We start from the raw sequence: 22,162 nt of genomic DNA on the forward strand, positions 1-22,162 counted from the left end.
CATTTTCTATTTTAATTTATTTAAAAATGTAATTTATTCCTTTGATCAAACCTTTCAGCATCATTAGACTTCATTGTCACGTGATCCTTCAGGAATCATTTGCTGCTGAAGAAATAATAATTTATTATCAGTGTTGAAAAGAGTTTATGATTAATATTTTTGTGGATATTAATAACGTTTCTTGAGCAGCAAATCAGCATTATCTAAACTGTCTGTCTCTCCATACATGGTCAAAATAATGTGGACACTCAGATAAGTGCTCACAAAACTCATACATTTGTTGACTAAAAACATACCACGGATAGTTCAAGACTAGCCCAAAACGATCCAATGGAATGCCGCCTACTGCAGGACTTTTATTTTGGTATGTCAATGGTACCTCTCCTACGCAGGACTTTTATTTTGAAAGTTCGTCCTTTTGTTGAACGCAGAAGTTGCACATCTCTTCACTGGTGCTCATGTTGCAGTGTTTCCCAACTCATGTGCAGGTAATGACAGTTTTATACACCTTTTATAGGTGTTGGTTGGTGGTTGTTCTGAATTTGAACTGTTTCAGTTTCTTAAACAAAAGTGTTAATTGTTCGTTATAAGTTGGCATATTATATCAGGCAGTTAAATGTGAGCAAGAGCTGAACTGATTTAGTTATTAGTGTCCATAACAAATATGAAGCATGTGATGTTTATCTTTGAAATGGTTTATACAAAATATAACCACGTTTATTTCACACACAGTTCTTTAAACTTACATTCACTTTAACTTCACTTTATATATAAAAAAACTGTCTATGTGCTGCTTTATAGCATTTAGGATGGATTCCCATGGAAGTCAATGCACCTGTAGTGCCCATCGCTCAACACCAAGTGTCCATCAAACCCTGGAGGAGATGGACTTTGAGAGAGGTGCATCCCCTGCTTATGTTCATATGTCATCATATCACACAATGTTGGTATTATCAAAAACATGTGAATTGCTTGTTTGTAGGTATTTGGTCAGCTGCAATGGATGGAGATGTAGAGAGAGTCAGGGCGTTTATTAAAAAAGGAACTGATCCAAATATGAGGGACCAGGCAAACTACACCGCTTTGGTTTGTTCATTTTATAATTCACCACTAATGCAAACATCTCATAATGCATAACCCGGATCTTCTTTTTCTTTGGAGCAGCATTATGCCAGTCGAGCAGGTCATCTGTCAGTGTGCGAGTTACTCCTGGACAGTGGCGCTTGTGTGAACGCACAGACTCGTGGCGGGGCGACCCCCCTTCATAGGGCGTCTTACTGCGGACACCACAGTGTGCTCAAGCTACTGTTAGACCGTGGGGCCGATCCATGTCTGACTGATGATGATGGATCAACACCACTTCATAAGGTACTACTGCTCAACATAGCTATATTTGAAGAACTAACCTCATTTTATTTCACTTAATTCTTAATAGAACTTGTTTTTAAAATGTAGGTTCCAAGTAATAGACCTTAGTCAGGTTAGACGGCATATTGAATTTAAAGAGATAGTTCACCCCAAAATGAAAATTCTGTCATTAATACTCACCCTCATGTCGTTCCAAACCTGTAAGACTTAAGTTCATCTTCAGAACACAAATGAAGATCTTTTTGATGAAATCTGAGAGTTTTTGGCCCTCCATTGACAGCTACGCAACTACCACTTTAACGCTTAAGAAAGTTCATAAAGAGATCGTAAAACGAATCAATATGAATTAAGTGGTTTAGTCCAAATTTTCTAAAGAGACACGATCACTTTATATGATAAACATATTTAATTTAGGCTTTAATTTAGACAAATTCCATCATGTAAATAGCGAATCCGTCATGGCGCGAGCACAACTGGCATTTAAAGGGAATGGGAGATGAGACTCTGATTGGTTTAACAGATGTAAATCCCAAAACACACCCATTACTCATTAAGAGAATAGGGACAACCCTTTTAGACCATACACCTAAAAGTGGATTTGGACACGCCCTAAGTGAACTTGCGCCCTGCGCTTTAGACCATAAGCTTAGATCGTTAAAATAGGGCCCGATATATTTTCAAAACTGTTTTATGGAGTTGTATCTACTCTTTTTGGAAAGAGGTTTCATCAGCTGAACAATGAATGTTGTTAAACAACAGTACAATCCGTTGAACACCCTGTAATTCTACCCCTCACAGCCTTGTTTTCATTCCTGTCAAAAGTTAAGCATGTTGCTACCCTGATTAAGGTCTATTAATTTTTGGGGTTGTGATTGTGTATGCACACAGGCTGCTGAACAGAGGCATTTCACGGTTTGTGAGCTGTTGGCGAAACGCTTCCCAGCCTTGCGAGTTGTGAAGGATAAAAGATCATGCATACCTTTCGATCTCTGTCCCGAGAAGGACCGAGTTTGGGAGTTCCTGAGACCACCACAATGACCCTATCTAACTTACAGTCTGAAATGCCTTTTCATTAAGGATTATGAAGAACATTTGCAAAAAATGCGCCTTGTAAATCAGTGTGTCTTATGGTTGAAAAGAGGCATAAGTTGGTCTTTATGGTTACACAAGCCTTTCCTCATGTTGTGAGAGCCTACAAGAGTCGATTCACTGCTACTAAATGTGACCAGATCAACAAAAAGTCTTGAATCCGTGGCACATTTTGATGCATGCCAATTCTACATGGAGTGAGCAAGGTTTGTCTGGTTAGCATGAGCAGTTAGCCGCTGATGGTAGATGCTTTAACTAGAACATTTCGTGATCCAAAAATCTTCACTTGTTGATGGCCTTGCCAAAAGGATAGTTTTCTCCACAGTGAGCCTTGTGCTTTTAGATAGAGTCCTGTTAATGTTCACTGAATAAAGAAACCCAGGATTGATGCTTCTGGAGATCTTTATAAACCTCTGTTTCCAGCACCAGAAATCCTATATAAAGATGACAAACTGCTTTAAAGGAGAAGTTCACTTTCAAAAAAACTTTTGCTGATAATTTACTCACCCCCATGTCATCCAAGATGTCCATGTCTTTCTTTCTTCAGTCGCAAAGAAATTAAGGTTTTTGATGAAAACATTCCAGGATTTCCCCCCATGTAATGGATTCTATTGGGACCCAAACGGTAGAAGGTCCAAGTGACAGTTTAAGTGCAGCTTCAAAGGGCTTTAAACGATACCAGACGATGAATAAGGGTCTTATCTAGCGAAACGATCGGTCATTTCCAAAATAAATAAAAAAGTTTAAGTTTTATAAGCACAAACTCTCGCCTTGCTCTGTTCTGTGATGCGCGTTCGTGACGTCACGTAATACGCAATTACGTTGAAAAGGTCACGCTTGACGTGTTTACAAATGTGCAGAAGGAGGACCATATACACATTTTCAAATGTATTTGTGTCAGTTTATCGTTTAAAATGCCCATTTCGTGTGCGTATCCTGGGTGTTTTAATATTAAAAAGCCAAAAAGAACATTTTCTTCAGGACAGAAATTTTTCAAGCGTGACCTTTTCAACGTAATTGCGTATTACGTGACATCACGAACGCGCATCACAGAACAGAGCAAGGCGAACATTTGTGCTTATAAAACTTAAACTTTTTTATTTATTTTGGAAATGACCGATCGTTTCGCTAGATAAGACCCTTATTCATCATCTGGTATCGTTTAAAGCCCTTTGAAGCTGCACTTAAACTGTCATTTGGACCTTCTACCGTTTGGGTCCCAATAGAATCCATTACATGGGGGGAAATCCTGGAATGTTTTCATCAAAAACCTTAATTTCTTTGCGACTGAAGAAAGAAAGACATGGACATCTTGGATGACATGGGGGTGAGTAAATTATCAGCAAAAGTTTTTTTGAAAGTGAACTTCTCCTTTAAAATGTTTTCTTGGCACAGCTCAGATCAGTGCTGAGTTATAACTGCATAGCAAAAGGGTGATCCTGTGCAAACTTGGTCTTATGTGGTTCTGTTGCATTAAATAACAACAGCTCAGGGATTGTTGAGCTATCTCGGTTGAGCTAGCGCGAGTCCGAAGATGAATCACAGTAATAACGTGATTTAGCTGGTAAGCTGTGAACGTATACACAATATAAAACACAAAACTAGTATTTTGAACACCAGGTAGAAAATATATACATCAATAATTATTCATACTTACAGGTTGTGATTCTGAGGAGGAGCAAGTTAGTCCAAATAAACTGGGCACTGACCCATCTTTCAAGAGCAAGTGCTTTTCGAATCTCGCGTTGAACTCAGAGATTTGAGAAGCAGTCTTCAGTAAAATGACGTGTTGTGGGCTTGTCAAGTTTGCGGGCGGACAACGTACATCATAGGTGGGCCGCGGGCATTATGCAAACGTATCTTCTAGTGACGCAGAACCCTAAAGCAGAAGGATTCGAAGGAGAAACGACTCGTATAGGCGGTTCAGAGTCGATTCTTTCTTTTGCAAGACAATAACTTTATTTATCATGCACTTCAGACTTTACAACTTTGCAGACATTTTACATTCACAAACAGCAATATTACACACTGCATGAAAGGGAATATTCGAAAAACCATAATAGGGGCAATATAAGAACAATGTTGTGTTGTACTTGTACTAGACCAACACATTTTGCCCTTCTGTACTGTTGATTTTTTGTGATATACGTGGTAGCCAACACATCTGGAAAACTACAGTGGTTTCTGAAATCCACTGTTTGGACTTCTTCTGTTTTGACTCTCTTATTCTTTTTACTATTTACTATTACTTTGGGCAACCTTGGTCGTATTAAAATGTGCTTTATAATTAAACCAACTGAAACTACACACTGCACAGTTTCAGGAGCAGTGTTGTGGAAATGTATTTTGAAAAGTAAAACTTTACAATATTGTGTTACTCCCTTACAAAGTAACTAATTGCATTGCTTAGTTACTTTTAAGAAAAGTAATGTGTTACGTTACTTTTGCGTTACTTTTTCTCACCTGGGGTGAGCTTTATTTATTTATTTATTTTTAAACAAAACGCTCTATTTTGGGGCAAATATAAAGACACTTTCACACCAAAATTTAAAGGGATAGTTCACCCAAAAATGAATATTACCCCATGATTTACTCACCATCAAGCAATCCTAGGTGTACATGACATTCTTCTTTCAGACGAATACAATCGGAGTTATAATAAAAAATGTCCTGGCTCTTCCAAGCTTTATAATTCTGTGATCAGGGGTACGCCCCTGTGTTAGTGATGGAGGGGGAGTCAGGTCTTTCTGCTCACTGCTTGGGTTAGTTTAGACTGCCAACTGAAATTGGTTGTTAGTCAAAGAGTTAGTCATAAGTGTGACAAAATAACCTCCATGCACTATTTAGGACGAATACATCTATCAGAGGGAGAAATGTGGAGCTTCGACCAGTGACTATTTGGGAGCCAGTTATTTTATGAACATCTGAACCTGATCTGGACTTGTCTTTTTTTTCAGAAAGAAAAATGTGAGTACACAAAATGGACTCTTATGTTGCTTTGTAATAAAATACACATGCTTTTCTGTTTTATTGAATTTGAATAATATTATTTTGTACTGTCATAATGTTTTTATAAACAACACTTGCCTTTTAAGAAGAGATGGAGTATATATGTATATGTAATGTTCTATATAAAGATAAATGTCTTAAATGTTAGGTGCTATGATTGATCACCATTAATTAAGTGTTTTGCTATTTTAATGGACCTTTCCGCTTTTATCAGTCACCTAAATAGTGGCAGGACAATTGTTTTTTGAAAGTACATACAAAATAGATATTGATATGAGGTCATAAAAACTGCTTGTATAATAATTGTTTTAAACACAGAAAGCATATAAGTCCTATTTTGTGCATTTCCAACAACTTGAACACTTTTGAGGAAGGTTTGAAATCTGTGGAAAATAAAACGGTAGCCTACTCCATACTTGCGATGAAATGCGACTGAATAAATTATGTGGATAACCAATTCTTCACTGTTTGCAGCTTCTGTTTAAACTGTTGCTTTATTTATTGTTGCTCTAATTAATTATCCATATATATCACAAATCCATCAGATTGGTCAAACTTAAAACATTACAGTTTACAGTTAAACTTTCCAGTTTACATAATTTTGATTCATTCAGCAATCCTCTTTGATTGTTCTTATACTGTTTCGGTGAAATTCTGCCCTGACACACACACACAGTTTTTTCAGCATGAATCAGTTTTCCCAGAAGAATGAACAGGAAACGGCATGTGCCAAATAGCCTCCTTATTTACTGGCACTCTAGCACTGAGGCAGCTTTAATCGGAAACTTTGTGTAAACAAAGGAAAATCTTTTATTTTTGTTTATTTTTTTAAATCTAGCTTTTATATCAGCTAAAGCTTCTTATAGCAGCTAAGCTTCTTTATTGTGATGTTATTTCCTTCCAGTAACCATACAGTTTCTATTCCCAAATTCCCAAACATGAATATATGTGCTATCTGAATTATGCCATTTGTTCTGATATTATGTGTGGGTGAACTAATAAAGAAAGAAAGAAAGAAAGAAATTTCCCATTTCCCCAAAAGTCCCTCCAAAGGTAGTTATTCCCCATATAAATGTCACTGTTTCTGAACTCCCTGAGACGCCAAGATGATTGACAGGGCAGTTTAAACATTGACACGATGCATGTAACTAAGCAACAGAGCTGTCCTTTAAAGATAACGAAGTGGTATGTGACATACCACTTCGTTATCTTTCATTTTAGTTACCGTATGTCCATAGATACTATATTAGATGTCTCGTCCGCGCAGCTGGCCAATGGAGGTCGACGTCCGCACCTGGCGGCCATCTTGCCACAGTCAGTTCGCTCACTCGTAACATTGTGTTTTAATGGTGCATGTACTTTTTAAATAACCATAACTTGCTCAATTTTCTACCGATTTTCAAACGGGTTGGTTTGTTATAAACATCAGAGATGTAGTTATGACACTGCATCATGAATAATTATAACCATGGACTTCCATATGAAAATCACATTGAACAGAACAGATAGGTGCAATGAATATACACACGCACAAGGTATTTATGTTATGTTAAATCAATATATAGGCTACTAAAACTCAGTGTACAGAATGGTAACATGATATATATACACTTTTATAATATGAATATTACTATTATAATAAAATAATTTGAATAGGCGTCACAAAAATCTGGCATCTTCTCTTATAAAGCCAGCAATTTCCTGTATCATAATGTAAGATATTTAACCAAACCGATTGGAAATCATGTGCAACTTAAATTATATTGAAAAGAAAGAGCAATTCTGCCTCTCCCACTGATGTAAAATTGCTGGGTAGCAGCTAAACTGTAATGTTAGCTGCTACTAGGTCTCACTCAAAGCTTCTTGTTATTAGCCAGCTAGGCTAATAACTACAACCACACTCACAGCTTCTTGTTATTAGCCAGCTAATAACTACAACCACATCCACAAAGATTGTAATTTAGACCAGGGTTCACCAATCTCGGTCCTGGAGGGACGCTGTCCTGCAGAGTTTAGCTCCAACCAGCTCCAACACACCTGTTTGAAAGTTTCTAGTATGCCTAGTGAGACCTTGATTAGCTGGTTCAGGTGTGTTTAATTGGGGTTGGAGCTAAACTCTGCAGGACAGCGGCCCTCCAGGACCGAGATTGGTGAACCCTGATTTAGACAAAAGATTAGTAGTCATAAAATTGTTATTGGTGTCAGTAAAACCTATATAATTGAACAGCTCGATTGTGGTCTCAGCCTTGATAACTTGCGCAAGTAGCCGTGACGCACAACTATGCTGCACGATTAAGTCATTTTTCGAAAAGAAAAGCTGCAATTTCAACATGTTCAACCATCCAGAATTATAGCCACGTTAATAACGTTTGTAAGAAACCAAACCGTTTGTAAATCCGTCAAGATTTCAGCGAGATAAGAGTATTTGTGTTCGTGCAGATCACTTACCTTACATCAGGTACCACAGAGCCCACCAGAAAGGTTGCCTGTGACAAGATGGCCGCCTGTGATTACGTTAGAGACTCCGTCTTAAGACATCTAGCCTTTATTATGTACACTCACCTAAAGGATTATTAGGAACACCATACTAATACTGTGTTTGACCCCCTTTCGCCTTCAGAACTGCCTTAATTCTACGTGGCATTGATTCAACAAGGTGCTGAAAGCATTCTTTAGAAATGTTGGCCCATATTGATAGGATAGCATCTTGCAGTTGATGGAGATTTGTGGGATGCACATCCAGGGCACGAAGCTCCCGTTCCACCACATCCCAAAGATGCTTGTTGAGATCTGGTGACTGTGGGGGCCATTTTAGTACAGTAAACTCATTGTCATGTTCAAGAAACCAATTTGAAATGATTCGAGCTTTGTGACATGGTGCATTATCCTGCTGGAAGTAGCCATCAGTGGATGGGTACATGGTGGTCATAAAGGGATGGACATGGTCAGAAACAATGCTCAGGTAGGCCGTGGCATTTAAACGATGCCCAATTGGCACTAAGGGGCCTAAAGTGTGCCAAGAAAACATCCCCCACACCATTACACCACCACCACCAGCCTGCACAGTGGTAACAAGGCATGATGGATCCATGTTCTCATTCTGTTTACGCCAAATTCTGACTCTACCATCTGAATGTCTCAACAGAAATCGAGACTCATCAGACCAGGCAACATTTTTCCAGTCTTCAACTGTCCAATTTTGGTGAGCTCGTGCAAATTGTAGCCTCTTTTTCCTATTTGTAGTGGAGATGAGTGGTACCCGGTGGGGTCTTCTGCTGTTGTAGCCCATCCGCCTCAAGGTTGTGCGTGTTGTGGCTTCACAAATGCTTTGCTGCATACCTCGGTTGTAACGAGTGGTTATTTCAGTCAAAGTTGCTCTTCTATCAGCTTGAATCAGTCGACCCATTCTCCTCTGACCTCTAGCATCAACAAGGCATTTTCGCCCACAGGACTGCCGCATACTGGATGTTTTTCCCTTTTCACACCATTCTTTGTAAACCCTAGAAATCGTTGTGTGTGAAAATCCCAGTAACTGAGCAGATTGTGAAATACTCAGACCGGCCCGTCTGGCACCAACAACCATACCACGCTCAAAATTGCTTAAATCACCTTTCTTTCCCATTCTGACATTCAGTTTGGAGTTCAGGAGATTGTCTTGACCAGGACCACAACCCTAAATGCATTGAAGCAACTGCCATGTGATTGGTTGATTTGATAATTGCATTAATGAGAAATTGAACAGGTGTTCCTAATAATCCTTTAGGTGAGTGTATATCTATGGGTATGACCCAAAGCTTGCCAACTCTTCTGACAGACTTCTTCACAAAAAGAGTACATACTTTTAGGGTGTAGAATAAGTAGGCGAATTGGGATGCAGCAGCAGTTTTTGTACGGGGCGGGACATTTCCCCAAACATGCTTGAAGCGGTTGACCAATCGCAACACACTGGTCCAGCCAAGAACACATAGTGCTCTTCGGAAGGAGGGGCTTCATAGAGACAGGAACTAAACAGAGCGTTACTGACAGACTGGGAAGATAGGAGCTGCAACAATGGAGAATATGAGAAAAATAATATTTTTTTCAGAGCTGACCTGGATGCAGAGAGAATCCTTGATGATAATGATGAAGAAAACTATGCTGCTGCTGATCTTAGTACTCCTAACTCAGACTCTTCATTCACAGGGCAGATCAGCCATCCAAGCTGAGGGTAAGTTTTTTTCAAAAAAATCAAGTGTGATAATTTTCACCTATCTATTCTGCAATTAAATTTTGCACTCGTAAGATATGACTTCTGTTGTGATCGGCTATAACCTCATCACAATCATTCAAACGTCATTAAGATTTCTCAATAACTTTAAGCTTAGTTTCAGTAAATTAAGGAGTAGTTAAGATGTGGATCTTCAAAACAAGAAAATAATCCAAGATGAAGACGATAATTCAACAGCACCAAAACAGACAATAAAACAAAGACAACAAACAAAGGAAGACTCTCACACAGGGCTACATATACTGAGTAAAGAAGTAACTAAACAAGAAACAGGTGAACATAATGAGTAACTATGGCAACCACTTAGAACACATTCAGGCTGCATCCAAAATCGCATACTTCCCTATATAGTAGGTGAAAAACAGAATGTGACAAAATATGTCCGAATACATAATACTCATAAAAGAGTAGGCAAAATGTACCCAGATGATCTACTGCTTACGGAGAGATTCTGAAGTGTGCACATGATGGACACTTTACTATCCCATGAGGTGCTGGTATGTCACATGATAATGACAACATGGTGAATGTAGTACGTCCTGATTACATTTATACTACAAACACTATATTTTTAGCGGGGCACAATCACGTAGTGTGCATTATCAAAGACGCGATCTAGACCTGTCTGCGATTCACAATCCTGCTGTGTGAAATGTGTTCTTGACTGAAAACTACATCGGCGATGACCTATAGCCAATGAGAGAGCAAGATACAGGGCAGCAGGAAATTACAAGGACATTTGCGGGCTTCATTGCACAATGCACATATACGCTGTGAGAAATGTGCGCTTTGCTTAATGTTATGCTCTCGAAGGGGACCTGCATTAGAGGAAGTGGGCGCAAAGGCGCTTTTGGGGAGGCCGGTGGATTTACCAGCTGACATTCACGACATGCCGTGCACCATCTGCGCACATTCTCGTGAATGCACGGCCAAAAGAATCGGGTCATGAGACGATTTAGTGTCGTTGCCTGTCCTAAATGTCCTGCCATCAAATTACAGTAAGCCGCCCGGAAAAGCATTTCCCGATGTTTTTTTGGTACTAATAATTGGGTTGTATCTTGTTTGGTCTGAGTGTCTTGTGTCACTCAATACAACCTATCTTTAAAAATAGCAAAATATGGATAGGAGAGTGGATGAGCAGGCTAGAGAGGTTAACCACTGACAGAGTGGACCTGTTCAAATGCATGTTTTACACCGTACCTGAACCATGCGGCTCTTATCTAATGCCTCAGGCTGAATCAGGCTTTAATGGATTGAAGTTTAGTTACATCCTGAATCCACCAAAGCCCGATAAGGACCCCCCTTAATACTCACAGGTATTTGGTACAAGCCATCTTGATTGGGGGCAGCCTCCGCGGCGTCCGGGACCCGGATCAGAGTCCCGACTTCCATCACCGTCAATAAAATGCCCTGGGTCCCCACTTCCTGCAACAGGCCGGCCCAGACCTCCCCGCCATCCTAGTTGTAGGGAGTAGGTCAAGGGACTGACGTGGAGAGAGTGGGGGAAAAAGAGCTGACGCTGCACCAGTTCTGGCCAGCCCCCTGGGCGAAGCTCTCAGGCCAGCGGGAGACTCAACAGCTTGCCCACCCCGCCCTTGGGGTGGGACTCGAGGAGGGACATTGGAACTGGACCTAGGAAAAGGAACAGGTCAGGTAGAGGGAGAAAACACAGGGGAGGGGAAAAAGAGAGAGACAGATGGAAGAGGTTCGCCGACCCCTGGGCACACCACCATCTGGACCTCGCCAGTTGAATGGCCAGGTCCAGCGACGTCGGGCAGTGGCACTGGACCCATTCCGCTGTCTTCCTCGGAAGACGGACGATAAACTGCTCCAGAACCACTCAGTCGATGATCTGCCTCACGTTGCTTCCCCCAGCCAACAGCCATTTGCGGCAGGCGTCCCGGAGCTGGTGAGCATTCACGAAGGGCCGGCGGCTCACGCCCATATCCAACAACTGGAAACGTTGGCGATGTTGCTCTGGGCTCTGGTGTTTTTGTAGTTTTTTCAGAATTTCTAATTCAACAAAGTCACATGAGACAACAAAGTCAAAGTAACGCATTTCAGCAACGGCTGATCATTGTTTACATCAGGGTTCCTCAAACTTGCTCCTGGAGGGCCACTGTCCTGCACAGTTTAGCTCCAGCCCTGATCAAACACACCTAGCTGTGAGTTTCTAGTGATCTTGAAGACATTGATTTACTTGCTCAGGTGTGTTTGATCAGTGTTGGAGCTAAACTCTGCAGGACAGCGGCCCTCCAGCACCGAGTTTGAGGAACCCTGGTTTACATTATCAATCATTGGTGTCACTTTAGAGTCCTCGTGCACATCTCTAGTAATAGTGATGCGTATTATGTGTGGATGTTATTATGTATTTGAAACAAACCAATAAATCTATTAAACATCTTACCTTTGTAGATTTAGACAAGTTGGAGGTTATCCTAATGGTCGCCAGTTTGCTGGTTTTCCCTAATGGTTGGATAGGAACTTTAGAATTCTTGTGATAATTTTTTTAAAGAACATTCTTTTCAGGAATTCAAATTATATTAAAACTTAACATAACTATTTTGTTTTTCTGTTCTTTGGTCAGATGGATTGATAACCTCAGAAGATGATGATGAAGATGACTCTTCCTCAGAGGAGGCCAAGCTATCAAATGACCAGAAGCTGCTTCGTGAGTCACCGTTGCTCTCTTAGTCAAACTCTCTGTGCTCGAAACTCTGACTCAAAGATATGCAAATGTCAATGCGAATCAATATTGTTAGGATTGTCCTTCAAAGCAGGAATTATAAGTGCAGAAGGAAATAGTGTATTTTGATGGATTAGTCTTTGAGTCCCAAGGGCACTATCAAGCCAGTCAAAAGGAGCGAAACCATCCACCAACACCCAAATCTTGCACACTTTGTTTTGAGGTCACCTTAGTACAATCCCTCTCCTGGAACGTGCTCGTATCGTTGCTTTGGATTAGTGTTCTACGATGGTCATCCTACTGATACTACATTGTAGTTTCATAGTACTGTAATATTCTCAGTCTTATTTTTTTTTTTTACTTTCTATCGGTTCCTCAGCAATGGCTCCTGTTTGGGCTCACCCTGATAAGATGGAGAAGAAGCTCCACGAGGTTCCCGCCAGCAAAACTGTCAAGTTTCGTTGCCAGGCCAACGGTAACCCTACACCAACTCTCAAGTGGCTCAAGAATGGCAAAGAGTTTAAGAGAGACCAGCGAATAGGAGGCTTCAAGGTAAGGGCAACTGGAAGAAGAAACCACAGGCAACTAAAGCATGCTTCATACTCTTGATCAGACACCTGGCATTTTCGATGACTTCATGGCATGCCGCTTTCCTTTTTTTTTTCCAAAAACATAATAACATATTGCTTAAAGTAATAGGTCACCAAAAAAATGTAATTGTGTCATTATTAACTAGCCCTCATGTAATTTAAATCTGTTAGCTGTGTTTTTTAAATGCAACTTAATGGTGAATCTTGAAGAAGTCAAAGAGAAGCAATACTGAGACTTTGTTTTGTGAAAAAAGCACCATGAACACTCTCCTTGATTGGCAAATGATAACAACTTTCATTTGAGGGCAAGCTATAGGTTTGTCAAATGAGAGGCAAAATTGGGAGTCACCTACTACATCCTAATTCAGCTGCACATTAGAGATCCATGTTATAGAGCTCTTGGCTTGAGAAGCGTTGTGTTTCTAGAGACTGCAATTTCGGCAATCCTATTAGATCATTACACACACACTGTACGACATGGATCTAATAAACTTGGGTATGACATGTATGTAGACTGTACAGTGTTGACACCTATTGAATTGTAGTGAAAGATTGTGTATTTCAGTTAACTTTAGTCAGATGCATTTACATTGTTACTGTGCCTCAAGATGCAAACAGCTCTATCTGTGTCTGTAAAGATATGAACCAAATGGCCCATACAGATGTATAGCCCATAGAAACCGATGAGTGTGAATGACAAAGACCCAACATTGCTCAGGGTGAATTATAGTGTTCATCAATCTCCTGTGGGAGGTCCAGACAGTTTACTATTGTATGTAGCCCTTTTGTCTTCATGTATAAAGTTCTGTCACACAGACAGAACTTTGGGTTAATATTATTTGAAAGACTACATGCTAACATCGCAGCTGAAGAACTGCTACACTACAAACCTTCTATTAATTCGGTAATACTTTATTATGATAGTCAACTTTGACTATGAGTAACTTTGCAACTACATGTCAACTAACTGTCATTAGAGTATTAGTTGACTGTATGCTTAATATCTGCTAACACTTTATTTTGATGGTCCCCCAACAGATATTACAAGTCAACTAACCCGAACCCTAACACCTAACCATAACCTAACAGTCTACTGACAATCTACTACAGTCTACTAATATTCTAATTAGAGTTAGTTGACATGTAGTTGCAAAGTTACTTACAGTTAGTAGAATGTCTAAAGTGGACTATCAAAATAAAGTGGAACCATAAATTCTTCTCCCCACAAGAACTGTGGTCAAACAAACAATCGCTTGGCCAAATGCAGCAAAATCTAACTGTAGACTACGACGCAAGTTAGTATAGAAGAATAAAACGTCATCAGCATGCGTTAGTGGTTAACAAATAAAGCCAGATAAATCACACTTTGGCAATTTTGGTTTTTATGTGTGCTGAAAAAAAGAGGAGGAAGCGAAAGAGGAGGATATGGACTCAGCCATGGCTCGGGAAAAGAGGCCAACTTGGCCAATTTTGCAAATGGAACTTGAGGCAAGTAGTTTTAAAGGGGATGTCTAATGCCATTTCATGCATTCTGACTATTTTTTAATTGTATTTATTTATTTAGAAAATGGACAATCATGTCCGTTTTCTAGGGACAATTAATTAGGGACAATTAATCAAGGGACAATTAATCAACAATCATGAATGTAAATGTACCCAAATTACCCCGAAGGCTAGTTTTCATCGGTACTCCCTCGATTTATAAAAGAGAGATACAGCTGTACCGCTTCTTTCTGAAAACAGTCAAGCTTCTGGAGGCGTGCTTCCATAATCTGAACGAAACACTCTTTTTTATTTACACTGTTAAAGAGTTGGATTCTCATGCTAAACATGGCCAAAGTTTCAAAAAGGAGTTGGAAATATGACAGAGTATTTCTGTGCCAAATACACTCCTTCAGGGTTAGTATAAGTTTCGGAAAGTTTTTTTCGAGTATGAAAAAAGGGCGAAAAAAAGGTATGACGTCAAAAAGGGTGAAATTCCTTGTATGGGAACTTCTTCCGAAAGAGCATGCACACACATCAACCAGAGAGAGAGCAAGAGCGTGCCCATCAGCGCGTTTCATTCAGGTTATGGAAGTCGTCGGGAGAACTCAGGGGGGTAATCCAGCATCCAGAAAGCGTACCACCCCCGAGGGCCGCCATTGTCTATCAAGCCATCACCTGCTGTTAGCATTCCATTGACTCCCATTAATTTTGGCGTCACTTTGACAGCGAATAACTTTACATCTGAGGCATTTAAAGACTCTATTTGTCCATTGTTTATTTCTAAAGAAACACGACAATGTATAAAAGGCTCCATTACCTTGTATCTTACATTATGGCCCCGTAGAAGCAGTTTTTGTAAAAATAGGCTAACGATTGTGTCATAACCACGCGACTCTCTGGAAATTACCGCATAGACAAGAAGAGAAGCTTGCAGTCAATCGGGGACGTGGAGGCATAAAGTCCGATAAAGTCAAGGGAGAAGCCCATAGAGAGTCATAAAGTTGCTCCTGCTCCTACTCACGCTCTCCGTCTCTGCAAGTTTCGGAAGGGAATGATTCAAATTTCTCTTGGCACAGCTACTAGAAGACTTACAACTGTCAGACAGGCTGCTCACGTCACATCTACATCGTCAAGCTCAGTTTGAGTCCGCGCAGTACGCTCAGCCATCAGGAAGTGAGTGCTTCTAATTTGCTTCACTTTTCTCCGTTGAAATCTATGGGGTCGCTGTGTCCATTTCTTTTACTGTCTATGGGAGAACTGCACGGCACTCCTCTAGGAGCTTGACTGTTTTCGGAAAGAAGCGGTAAAGCTTTATCTCTCTTTTATAAATATGATAAAACTAAAGATTCTTCTGAGATATGAAGGATGCAATACTATTCTTTAGGTACTCAAGATTAACATGAGATTGGCAGAAACTGTGAGTGTTATGTCCCCTTTAAGTTTTAGCGCCATGTCGCGTTGATAAATACACTAGGCTATTTCATGTTGCAGTTTTATTGGCTAGTCAGTAGATGTAGGTCGTACCAGCAAAACACACTAAGATGATCATGCTAAATTTCTCACACTGTCTCTCTCTAACCCCGGATTTCCACCAACTGCGGAACGGCTGCGTGTCGGCTCCGTGCTCCGCTGTCCTTCATACCACCAGGTCCGGATTTGTTGCGGAACGGCTGCGGCCATGACTGACAGCTGAAGTCACGAGGACCCACGAGATCTCGCGAATTCACGTATGATCGCGCGATATAACCGCTGAATTGCTGCGGAGCTCTCCGGCATCCAGCAAAAATAGAAGCTCTGCGTATCTGCTCTGGAGGGCTGCGGATCGCCGGAGTCGGAACGCAGCCGTTCTGCAGTTAGTGAAAATACACACATTGACTTTAATGGAAACCTATTGACTTCGCCGCCGTTTCGCAGTTGGTGGAAATTAGGGGTAAGACGTAGGACCACCGTCTAGGAGCCACGATTTTTCATCATAGCATTAGTGGACATGGAGTGGCCTGATTCTCACTCTCCACCATAAAACACACTGTGATTTTTTCACTTTGGATTTTCTACTGATCTTAAAAGACAATCAGCCTTCTTATGCATTTAGCAGTTTTCTGCTTTTATACTATGGATGCATGCAGATTTTGTCTTAATCTATAACTGAAGAGTTCTGAATCAGATTAACTTTTTTTTAAATAATTTGTAAATTATCAGATTCACTTTTTTTATATATATATATAATTTGTACATTATGTTAATAGTAAATTTTTTCACTCCCACTTGGAATCTGCACTGACTGGATGTCCTGGTGTCATGTGTGGTGGCAAACAATTTTCTAATACTGAATAAGAGACAAACATGGATCAGTTGTCTTTAAAGATTATTTATTCCCTTGCAAGGAAAGGTCAGCAGTCATACAGTCATTAAAGTGCCTGCAGAGTGTGACAAAGAGTGGGGGCACCCTTCCTTCTTTATAGTTGACTCCCTCTATGTCATCAGAGTGGCTAAATGAACAACATGTCCCATAACTAACACATTGTTGCATCCTACTACCCTTGAGCAAAGGCCCTTTGTCTCAGTCATACATTACTTTTTGTCAAGTCACGTATACAAGGTCATACACGTACGTACATTCATAAGAGTTAATAACAGTTTTGTTCCATCAATGTAGCAGAGAATCATGGGCATGTAATCCTCGTGCCATTTTACTACATTAATCTTATTACTATGAATATAAGAAAATGACACATATAGAACATTACATTTCTTCCACACATGCAAGCTCTTATCTGATATGTGTATATCTGTTACTGCACAGGTTCGGGAGCACATGTGGACCATCATAATGGAGTCAGTGGTACCGTCAGACAAAGGCAACTACACCTGCCTGGTGGAAAACAAATACGGCAGCATCAATCACACCTACCAGCTGGATGTAGTCGGTCAGTCTTATTTCTTTTCTTACCTCTACATTTTAAAAGTTAGGTTGATGTAAATGTCATCTTCAAGGGCAGGCACATGTACTCTGGTGATGGTGCATGTTAAATGATCTATTGCAAATATGAAGTGTTTAAGTGACGTAGTGGATTCAGATGTGTTAGAGTTAGAGACATGGTTAGTGGCTGAGATTAGAGTAATTGGAATTAGATAATACATTTCATACACTGATTGGCTGACTTAATGGACTTAATTGATGCCTTTTTTATGTTGCACTGATTTATTTGCTAAATGATGAAGGTATCAATCAAGTCCACATCAGCCAATCAGTGAACCCATGTAGACACAATTGGAATTTGTCACTCACACACTAGACACACAATACATTTATGCCATCAAGTCCTCCTAGGACAATCAGAGGTTGTACTGTAATTAAAAAAAGTGGGTTTTTTTAATCATGTGCGTGATTTTGGTCAAGGTCATTGCGAGAAGCGAGAGCTTCTTTTTTTTTTTTTTTCAAGAAATGCAAGTGGAAGCACATATTTCTAGGCCTAGGTTGCAACATTTCTGTGCAGCCGCAGAGTTGTTGAGAAAAGTTTAGTTTTGTCGCACAAAATAAAAATTGTAATGATTTAATGCTAAGCTTTATCTATTCATTATCAGCAATACCCCAAAATGTATACAAGCTAAATCAGGGATCAGCAACCTAAATAAAGTCCCTCAAACTTGCATACAGAAATACATTTTGAGGTAATCATTCCTCATAGTCACACAGTGACACAGTTTTATTAAGTTAAGAGCTTGTCACGATTTGGTTTTGTTTCATGTCTGTCATGTGATCCCCTGTTCAAGTCATGTGATCCTGCCATGTGTTCCCTTGTCTCATGTGTCATGTTGTCTGGGTCTTGTAATTTGTTTGTGTAGTTGCTGTCGGTTTCATATTTTCCCAAGCCAAGTCTTTGTTTTCTATTTTGTGTTTTGTTTTATGTTTTGGATCTTTGAATAAACTGTACTTGGGTTCTACAAACTTGCCTCCAGTGGATCCCTACGTTACATAATACAAGACCCTCACAATGAACCTAGCAGTTCTTCGTCTCTTGAACCTCCGTCAAGGCGACCAGGCCATCGAGACCTATGTTCAGGACTTTTGTGGACTCAGCCATCAGGTGGATTTTAATGACGTTGCTTTGAAAGACATTTTTCGGGTAAATCTGAATGAGCCCATTCGCTCCCAGCTTCCTGGGGGAAAGATCCACTGGTCCTTGGCAGAATACATAGACTATGCCTTGTTGTTAAGTGGCTCATCGTTTACTGTGGGTTTTGCTGATGAGGAGCCCCGCAACCGCACAGTATCTGCCAAGTCTGAGCCTCTTCACGTCATGCCTGCCAAATCTGAGTCTCTATGGCCCCCTGAACTGTCAGGTCCGCCCTGGCTCCCTGAACTGTCAGGTCCACCCTGGACCCTTGAACTGTCAGGTCCACCCTGGACCCTTGAACTGTCAGGTCCGCCCTGGACCCTTGAACTGTCAGGTCCGCCCTGGCCCCCTGAACTGTTAATGCCATCCTGGAGGCTTCATAGCCTGCCAGGTCCGTCCACGCTATGCCACGGCCCAGGTCTGCCCACACTACACTACACGGCCCAGGCCCATCATGCCACGGTTCCAGCCTTGTTCCCTTGCACGGGACTGCCCCGCCATCCCTCCCCCAAGACCACACTCCTGGACTCTGTTTATGTTTCATGTTGGGCCCCTGTTCAAGTCATGTGATCCTGCCATGTGTTCCCATGTCTCATGTGTCATGTTGTCTGGGTCTTGTATTTTGTTTGTGTAGCCGTTGTCTGTGTTTCGTGTTTTCCCAAGCCAAGCCAAGCCATGTCTTGCCAAGCCAAGTCTTTGTTTTCTATTTTGTATTTTGTTTTATGTTTTGGATCTTTGAATAAACTGTACTTGGGTTCTACAAACTTGCCTCCATTGGATCCCCACGTTACATAATACAAGACCCTCACAATGAAGTTGAACCTAGCAGTTCTTCGTCTCTTGAACCTCCGTCAAGGCGACCAGGCCATCGAGACTTATGTTCAGGACTTTTTTGGACTCAGCCATCAGGTGAATTTTAATGACGTTGCTTTGAAAGACATTTTTCGGGTGAATCTGAATGAGCCCATTCGCTCCCAGCTTCCTGGGGGAAAGATCCACTGATCTACAGATAGACTGAAGTATATCTCCATCGATTATGCAGCTGACACTCGGACCCTGAAGTTAGGCACGTCGTGACCTTCCAGGACACAGATTTGGGTTGCTGGGCGCCAGCATGTCCCGGACACCAACTCAGTCAATCTCCAATAATGCCATTGGTTCCTTAACCTGTAACCAAGAAGACTAACACATACACCAACACACAGCTTTTCCAAGGTTGGATTTGGCCAGGCTCTAACTATAAACAGGAGAGTTTTCTCAAAACATCAAGATAATGCGTTCTTTCTCTCAAGGAGAGTTACACTTGAGTCTAACTGGAAAGTAAGGCATTAACAAATAAATTGTCCCTTAAAATATTGGCTTCAATGACCCCTATGTTTTAACACGTTGAAGACCTTTCTCAAACACAAAACAAGACCCAATTTCATTTCTGGAAGCCGGGCTAAATAAGCAAGCACTGTTACTGCATTCAGATATCAAATACAGACAAATACAAATACATGTATCAGATACAATACATGAAAATAACATTTCAGTAATCACACTGGTAACTTCTATAACAAAGTAAAATCTCCAGAGAAGTCATTCAACTCATTTAATATTTAGAAGGAAAAATATTGATTAATTAAATATTGATTAATACCTTGATTATAATCACTCATTACATATACATTGAAGCAGAAGTGGAGTCCAATCAGAGGGGAAGAGGGGAAAAAAGCTGATCAGAGAAAGGAGTAAAAAATAATTGATGTTATTTTTGCAAATGTTAACCACCCTGTGTGTGTGTGTGTGTGTGTGTGTGTGTGTGTGTGTGTGTGTGTGCGTGCGTGTGTGTGTGTGTGTGTGTGTGAGATACAGAGCGCTCACCGAACAAGCCGATCCTCCAGGCTGGTTTGCCTGCTAACCGTACCGCAGTGGTGGGAAGTGACGTGGAGTTTGAGTGTAAAGTCTTCAGTGATCCTCAACCACACATCCAGTGGCTGAAGCACATCGAGGTGAACGGCAACAGAGTCGGCCCTGACGGACTGCCGTACGTCCGGATCTTGAAGGTAAAACCTCTTCACTAGTCTGAGATTGACCTAACTTTTTTTGAAAATTCTCATGTTCCTACACAAAATAATGTAGTGACACATTTTACGACATTAAATTGTCCTACAGTGTGTAAAAAATGTACTTTTTCAAAGTAACTTTCATAAGAGCATTACTGGGCAGGTTATGCAAAGCATCTCTCTCACCTCTGGTTGGTTTTCCCGGATCTCTTCGGCTTCATCCTGTGGTTCTTTTCTCTAGACGGCAGGCGCCAACACTACGGATAAGGAGATGGAGGTACTGCAGATCAGGAATGTGTCTTTAGAGGATTCTGGAGAGTACACCTGCTTGGCTGGGAACTCTATTGGCCACTCCCATCACTCTGCATGGTTGACTGTCTATAAAGGTATCTGTGGTTTTTGTGGTGCTGTTTTTGGTTGATGGTTTCATGTCCCTTTTTAACAGCAGCAGTTTACATGCACTCAAATCATCTGTTAGTAATCAGTTTGGAAGTCAATCAGACTGAAAAGACTTACTGTAAAATCTGTATGAGCTCGATCCAAATTCAATTTAAATCGTATTGAAAGGAGTGGTGTGGACCTGGAAAATCCAATCAACAGGAAAAAATTAAACATGTAAACGCATGAATTAGACAAATTTTGGATTCAAAAAATCCTTGCGCACATGCTTATGTCTACATGCGTTTTATATCATACAAATATGCGTGATTTTCTGACTGATTTCAAACTGGTCAGTGGATGCAACTACATATTTACTAAATATTTGCTAAAAACACTCCTGACTTGATGGAAGTCACAAGCTATTATGTTTAAGTCATTGTCAGTGATAACCTAACTATTTAACATCGATTATTTGCTGCATGAAAGTGAAAACAAACCATCTTAGTCAGAGACAGACAGTTTTTTTGTGAGGATCCTACACTGTAAAAAGTGGTAACCTACTCTTATTAAAGAGCATCTACCCAATTTAACCCATAACAAGTCATTTAAATGTTACCAATTCTTTTTAGTGTATGTTTATACTGTACTTTTGTGACAGATCCTGGAACAAATGTTTTTAATGTCTTGTCCTTGCCTTTTTTTCAGCATCATCCTCCAGTCCAGCCGGGCTGGTCCTATGCCTGTCTTCTGTACTGTTACCTGCCCTGTTACCTGTGTTTTTCCCCCTCATCGTAGTTTTTGTTCATTTGTTTGTATTGTGACCCAAATAAAGCCCACAATTTCCTCTGCCCCGAACTCCCTTTTTTCTTCATCCCCAAACCATCCCATACAAGGTTATGATGAATTTCTTTTTATAAGTAGTGAAATGTTTGTTTAGTGAAAGGTCTTTTGAGAAAGATGGAAATTCGTATGATTATTTTATTAGTTTTCCCCCTACTTTGTGTTTTGAAGTTATATGCTTATATGTTGAAAAAATGTCAAACAAAAAAACAGTGCATGTGTCAAAAAGGTCAAAAGGAAAATGAACAAGTCTGTCTTAAGATTAGTGAGTTAAGTAAGTT

The 22,162-nt window shown here is 40.5% G+C and overlaps 2 protein-coding genes across 3 annotated transcripts; both read left to right on the top strand.

The window, feature by feature from the left end:
- Positions 1-421: 421 nt before the first annotated feature.
- Positions 422-5,194, top strand: ankrd39 (ankyrin repeat domain 39). Of its 2 annotated transcripts, none has more exons than XM_084086336.1 (5): positions 422-488; positions 802-900; positions 983-1,086; positions 1,165-1,368; positions 2,257-5,194. In XM_084086336.1, exons 2-5 carry the CDS (start codon positions 810-812, stop codon positions 2,404-2,406), a joined length of 549 nt encoding a protein of 182 aa, XP_083942462.1. In that variant the 5' UTR covers positions 422-488; positions 802-809; the 3' UTR covers positions 2,407-5,194. The 2 variants fall into 2 exon arrangements, with proteins under 2 accessions (XP_083942462.1, XP_083942461.1); XM_084086335.1 differs by having other exon boundaries at positions 809-900; positions 2,257-2,549.
- On the top strand, positions 5,188-21,889 carry LOC311065670 (fibroblast growth factor receptor 1-A-like). Its single transcript, XM_084086334.1, has 8 exons — positions 5,188-5,424; positions 9,551-9,673; positions 12,321-12,404; positions 12,799-12,971; positions 17,298-17,421; positions 20,470-20,660; positions 20,902-21,046; positions 21,747-21,889. Exons 2-8 carry the CDS (start codon positions 9,562-9,564, stop codon positions 21,860-21,862), a joined length of 945 nt encoding a protein of 314 aa, XP_083942460.1. The 5' UTR covers positions 5,188-5,424; positions 9,551-9,561; the 3' UTR covers positions 21,863-21,889.
- Positions 21,890-22,162: the final 273 nt, after the last annotated feature.

The sequence above is a fragment of the Abramis brama genome, assembly GCF_963993115.1.
Source record: "Abramis brama genome assembly, chromosome: 16".
NCBI lineage: Eukaryota > Metazoa > Chordata > Actinopteri > Cypriniformes > Leuciscidae > Abramis > Abramis brama.

Bases quoted from the DNA above. Each gene is read 5' to 3' on its own strand.
- ankrd39 (XM_084086335.1), top strand. The intron at 901-982 runs GTGCATCCCCTG...GCTTGTTTGTAG, and splicing joins GGAGATGGACTTTGAGAGAG to GTATTTGGTCAGCTGCAATG. The intron at 1,087-1,164 runs GTTTGTTCATTT...TCTTTGGAGCAG, and splicing joins AGGCAAACTACACCGCTTTG to CATTATGCCAGTCGAGCAGG.
- LOC311065670 (XM_084086334.1), top strand. From the start codon at position 9,562: ATGCAGAGAGAATCCTTGATGATAATGATGAAGAAAACTATGCTGCTG. The intron at 12,405-12,798 runs GTGAGTCACCGT...TCGGTTCCTCAG, and splicing joins AAATGACCAGAAGCTGCTTC to CAATGGCTCCTGTTTGGGCT. The intron at 20,661-20,901 runs GTAAAACCTCTT...TCTTTTCTCTAG, and splicing joins CGTACGTCCGGATCTTGAAG to ACGGCAGGCGCCAACACTAC.